The sequence below is a fragment of the Rhodnius prolixus genome, unplaced genomic scaffold (genome assembly GCF_049639745.1).
Source record: "Rhodnius prolixus isolate KJV_2025 unplaced genomic scaffold, Rpr scaffold_3, whole genome shotgun sequence".
NCBI lineage: Eukaryota > Metazoa > Arthropoda > Insecta > Hemiptera > Reduviidae > Rhodnius > Rhodnius prolixus.
Window position 1 is genome coordinate 40343707 of NW_027411603.1, and position 5543 is coordinate 40349249.

General features: G+C 35.5%; 1 protein-coding gene across 1 annotated transcript; it reads left to right on the forward strand.

The window, feature by feature from the left end:
• The first annotated feature begins 1616 nt into the window (after positions 1-1616).
• Positions 1617-5324, forward strand: LOC141452772 (uncharacterized). Its single transcript, XM_074125192.1, has 3 exons — positions 1617-1668; positions 2807-3657; positions 4786-5324. Exons 1-2 carry the CDS (start codon positions 1657-1659, stop codon positions 3650-3652), a joined length of 858 nt encoding a protein of 285 aa, XP_073981293.1. The 5' UTR covers positions 1617-1656; the 3' UTR covers positions 3653-3657; positions 4786-5324.
• Positions 5325-5543: the final 219 nt, after the last annotated feature.

Genomic DNA, 5543 nt, shown 5'->3' on the forward strand with positions numbered 1-5543 from the left:
TAACAGTTTTTCTGCTACACTAACCATACTGCTTAAATTTCTACAACATTCTAAACCAGATCTTTGGCCCAAATGTGACATTGCTCTCTTGCTCCGGCCATCCACCTCGCTGTCCATCACCACCTTTGGCAATCTCTTTGGACCCATCCTCCTTACATGTCCATACCATGTGAGTGCCTTAGTCTCTCTAATCTCCAGGAAGTTTCTCTCCACTCTCATCCTTTTCCTGATATCAACATTCCTCACTTTGTCCCGCCTCGAACATCCTGTAGATCTCCTCCGAAAATCTATTTCCACTGCTAGGAATCTCTCGCGCTGTCTTATGTTCAACACCCATATTTCTTCGGCATACAATAGGATACTTTGGAGAATTGATGTAAAGATCAGCCTCTTGGTTCTGGGTAACAAATTTATGCTCCCTAGCACTGGGTTCAATAGTCCTATTACATTTTCCCTGATTCTCCTCTCTACTTCCTGCTGGGAGGAACCATCCTTTTCTACTATTGACCCAAGGTATTTAAAATTATTCACTCTTTTAAAGCGTCTACCTTCTATTTCTAACGTGCTTGCATTCGAAGTAGTTAGGTGCTCCGTCTTATCAAAATGTATACCCAGTCCCCATTCACTATTCACTATTATGCTAATTAAAGGTAGCTGCCGTACATTGATTTTTCCCAGTTGATAAGACTACTCTTTTAAACTCAGACTTCCAGAAATTCGGTAAAACCAATAACACAATTAATGGTAGACCAATTAGCTAGATATGGAAGAGTATTTGCCTAATTTATCTGTTATTATAACTTTAAAAAAATCACTAATTCATGAAGAAACTCCACGATTTTATCCGTTTAGCATTTTTCTGGTCCTTTAATTTGACTGGCTTTGGATTTTCAGCCATCTTTTAATTCTCTGAAGATGGTTGGAATCCGGAAACCGTGAAAAATTAAGGAATATTGCCTACATTCGTACATCCAACCTCTTACCTATCAGTTAGATGTCTAGACTAGATTTCTTTAATACCAACCGATCAGCCTAAAGTCTTGAGTTATAATAATTTTAAAAAGCTTTTAATTTTATTGATAATATATATTTACGATAATTTTTATCGTGAAATGGGCGAATCTATTAATTTATAATTTCAATTAAACAAGGCAAACTTAATTTAAATTTATCTTTAGTTTAATTAATAGGGACAGTTAAATTCCAAGAAAAGAGTTAGAACAAGATATATTGACAAAGTTGCAGCAATTACTAAAGCACCAGACGTCTTTCTGTCATATATATAGAATAGAGTAGACATTGTCTTTTAGGAAAGCAAGGCCAAAGGATTGCGTGGTCGTTCTAGAGTGTGGCCAGGGTTGTAAATGGCGCAACTCAAAATGGAATTCCAAACTGTTCAAGAACAGCCACCCTAAAGAGTGGATACCCCTTTAAGATAAACTAACAAAGCATGCTGTCAATACTTACTAGAACGGTTATACCAACTTTACGTAAGTAGTAAGTAAACTATACTCAATTGAGGAGCTTGTCTCGGAAGTAGAACAATCTGGTTTGAAAGCAAGGCTCATACTTGGTGTGTATATAAAACTGTGCTCTACCGATCTAGGCACATACCGCGACAATCGATCATCATAGCTACTTCAGTTAATTGTCATCATGAAGTGTTTGGTAAATAATATTTCTATAGCTTCATTTTCAGAATTGTGAGACAAACATTTATTATTTATTTGAATAGCTCATTAATGATCTGTAGCAAACAATCTGTGATTAGTAATCCTTCAGAAATTATATTTAAATGAAAACTTTACATATTGTGAATAATTTTATGGCCTTTTTTGCAGTTAATTATATATTTATCTATTATTTGATACAAATAAACAAATTTATGCTTCAAAGAGATGAGCAATTTAAGAAGCTGCCCAAGACCATCCGGGATACTCTTAGAATTGATTTAGTTTTCACAAATAACTTTTCGTATCTTTGTTACGTGGTTTCGCTTATTGGTACATCATTCTCAGAAGAGTGCAATAGTTAAAGGTGATTTAGATAATCCGCCCCTTTGGACTTGAAAACAAGTCATATAACTTAAGTTTTAATAAATTCATGGTTTATAAAATATACTTAATAACGTACTACTATCTTTAAAATATATTATGAAACTTTTAAAAACTTTTCTACTCTTTTCTTTTAGATAACTCAATTTTTTCATTTTAAATTTTAAGATCATAGGCCGGAGCCTTCTAAGAATACTGCCGTCCTCAGGACAGTGGTCTTTTAGGCAAACTGTGAGCCTAATGTATATTTAATATAATCTTCACATAAATTTAATATATATATATAAAATCTAAGTAAACATGTCCAACTCATACACCGGTCATAGGCGTTCCGAAACCTGCGCCTTACCACGGAGCTAAATCTTTCCCTAATAATCCGCGTAGATTCGAATTTTAAAACTACAGAGGCGCCAATCATCTACGCACACTAATATTTTACAATTAACTTTAACTATACTTCATTGCCTTGAAAAGTAGATTGCCTGGAACCGCAGATTTTTTTAAGGCGATTGAGCTGGATTTGAATATAGATCGTAATTGAATTTTGATAAATTATACCCAGATGAAATTAACTATTAATATAATAATTTAATTAAATCAACTTTGATAAGAACAACTGAATCTTGTTCATATAGTATGATTTCTTTTGTGAAATACAGTTTTTATGTTTTGCTTAGGAATAAGTCAATATGAATGTATATTTATATAATGGTCATGTAATATTTATTATGTTTGTTAATATGTTTGTTTAGGGGGTAATCTGCGTGTTAATTGCTGTAGCCATTGCTGGAGATGTAAAGACGAAAAGAGGTGTCTTCGGTGAAGGTTTGGTGCTGTCAGGAGGCGGGTATGGCGGGTATGGAGGGTATGGTGGGTACGGAGGCGGTTACGGATACGGCCTTGGAGGTGGCGCTCTTGTTGGTAGAGGTTTAGGAGTCGTAGGTGGAGGTCTAGGCGCAGGCGCCCTTGTAGCAGGTGGTGGCCTTGGAGGCGGACTAGGGGGCGGAGTAGGTCTGGGTGGCGGTGTGGGAGGAAGCGTAGTAGGAGGACAAGTAGTATCCAGACACGTGCAGATCACTAATCAAGTAGCCGTGCCTTTCCCAAGGCCGTTCCCAGTCCGCGTGGACAGACCAGTACCAGTGCCTGTACCCCAACCACAACCTGTACCAGTAGATCGTCCGTATCCAGTTCAGGTACCTCAGCCAGTTCCAGTACCTGTGGATAGACCGTATCCAGTGCCAGTGGAGAGACCAGTAGCCGTACCTGTTCCACAAGCTATACCTGTTCCAGTTTCACAACCAGTAGCTGTTCCATATCCTAGACCAGTACCAGTGCCGGTTGTCCGGCCAGTTCCTGTGCCCGTCGCTCAACCAGTTGTAGTTGGTGGAGGCGGTGGCTTCGGAGCTGGTGGATTAGGTGGTGGTTTTGGAGGAGGATTTGGAGGTGGCTTAGGCGGCGTAGTAGTTGGAGGAACTGGTCTTGGAGGTGGAGTTGCCCTTGGAGGAGGTTCTCTTGGTTCGGCAGTAGCTCTGTCTGGAGGCAGCTTAGGTGGAGGTCTTGCCGCACATAAATATCTTGGCGCCGCTAAAGGATGGTAAATCTGGTAAGTTAAATTTTATGTGCCCTGAATTTCCATTTTTTTAATAGTAGTTCTAATTTCAATGATTTTTGTTTTTTTTTCGACCGTTGTTGATAGATGATGAATATCGAGGTGCGCTCTTAAATAAAAACAACTTTTTTGCTTTATACCAACGTTTCGGTAATTTTTACTACCTTCTTCAGGGTCTGTACAAAAGGAATATTACACTAATATAGATAAAATTGAAAAAATAAAAATAAATAAATAAAAATTATTTCTAAAACATAAAATTAAATAGATAGATAAATATAATTTGGAAAGACATTATAAAAAAAGTTTGTGAAGTTCAATGTAGAGCTACGAGTATATCATCATAACTGTTAAGGAATTCACGGAAAAGCGTGAATAGTAGTAGTTCTAATCCTGAAAGTAGTTCTAATCCTTCTTTTTGGAGCTCAGCTTTCAAGGAGCCAAAGAGAGAATGGGAGTAATGTTGATAAGAATTAAATGTGACTCAAATTAAGTAGTTTGCGAGTTAGAATCTTATTGGTAGCAAGAGTAAGACGTGTGATTGCGAACAGCTGCTTTTCCAGCCTTTCATGATCAAGAATCAAATTACAAGGCAATAGCAGAATTTTTTATAGGGTAGGATACTCTTAGCCCAAATGCACTGGTGCCAAATGGAAGCTGACAGTAACCATATTCTGAATATGACTCTCCTAAGTTAATAGAAAGTAGGGTACATTTCCTCCAAAATCTGGTAACATCCTGAGAAAGTTAGGGATAACCACACTCTGGTTTTAATGCATTTCTCCACAAAAATCCTTTCCCAGATCTTACATACTGAATCAAAACTATAGGAAAGGTTTCTATCAATCTTTCCATTTAGTTGATAGTTTTGGTTCTACCACGAGCGTTTGCCTCACTACTAATATCACTAAATAGTAAATATTTGATTAATTTTTTCACATCCGCAACTTCTAAAAGGTGCCCAATGGGAGATTACCAAATGCCTTTAGGGGAGTTTTATAATTCTATGTAGCGCTAATATTACTAGTTTTCTAAAAATAATTTTTTCAGTCACATATAGTCTCATTTATTATAAAATTTTGTCAACATTAGTTTTTCAACTTTATGCTCTAATGTTTTCAGATGACCCCAAGCATGTTCTCTAGTCCCTCGTCAACTTCGGTGTGCCGGCTTCACAATAGCTCTTCACAAAATGTATCTCTACCACTTTCAAGTATCTAAATAATAAATAATATTATTTTTGTAAAGCCATCTGTAATTTATATCACGTTTTATATTTTGTTCATTAAAATGTAAGTTATTTTTCAAAATAGTGTTTTTCTTTAAAAATAAGGTGTAAGAAAAATCAAAATACAAACAAAACAAATCAATCTGTGACCTCCTAAAATATAATCGCCTTTCAAAGTGTAATAGTCTTTAAGTTTTGTTATAAATTATTGTAAAAAAACTAGACTAGTACAGAAATTTAGCAAGTTTTGGTATCATTGTGCTCTTGAAGACAAAATAGAAGAAAAATCTCAGTTTATACATAAATACTATTTAATGTTTCCTTAATATAAGACAATGTATTGCATTTATTTCAGATTTGAGCTGATGTGTTTCCACCGTAAAACCGTTTTTGTGCCAGAGAAAAATGCAAATAAAAAAAAATTTAGAATCTTTCATGAACTATTTTATAGTAAATGTCATAATTATAAGCGCCAAAATTTCTTTAACTTTGTATTTTACTAATTTTAGTGGTGATTAGTATTATGTACAACATTTTTAACATAGCAATGATTAATTTAGAACTATTCTATTTTATTGTATTCCAGACATAGATAAGACTTAAAACAGTGGTAATGGCTTTTTCCATATACAATTAATTTATAGCTAAAAAT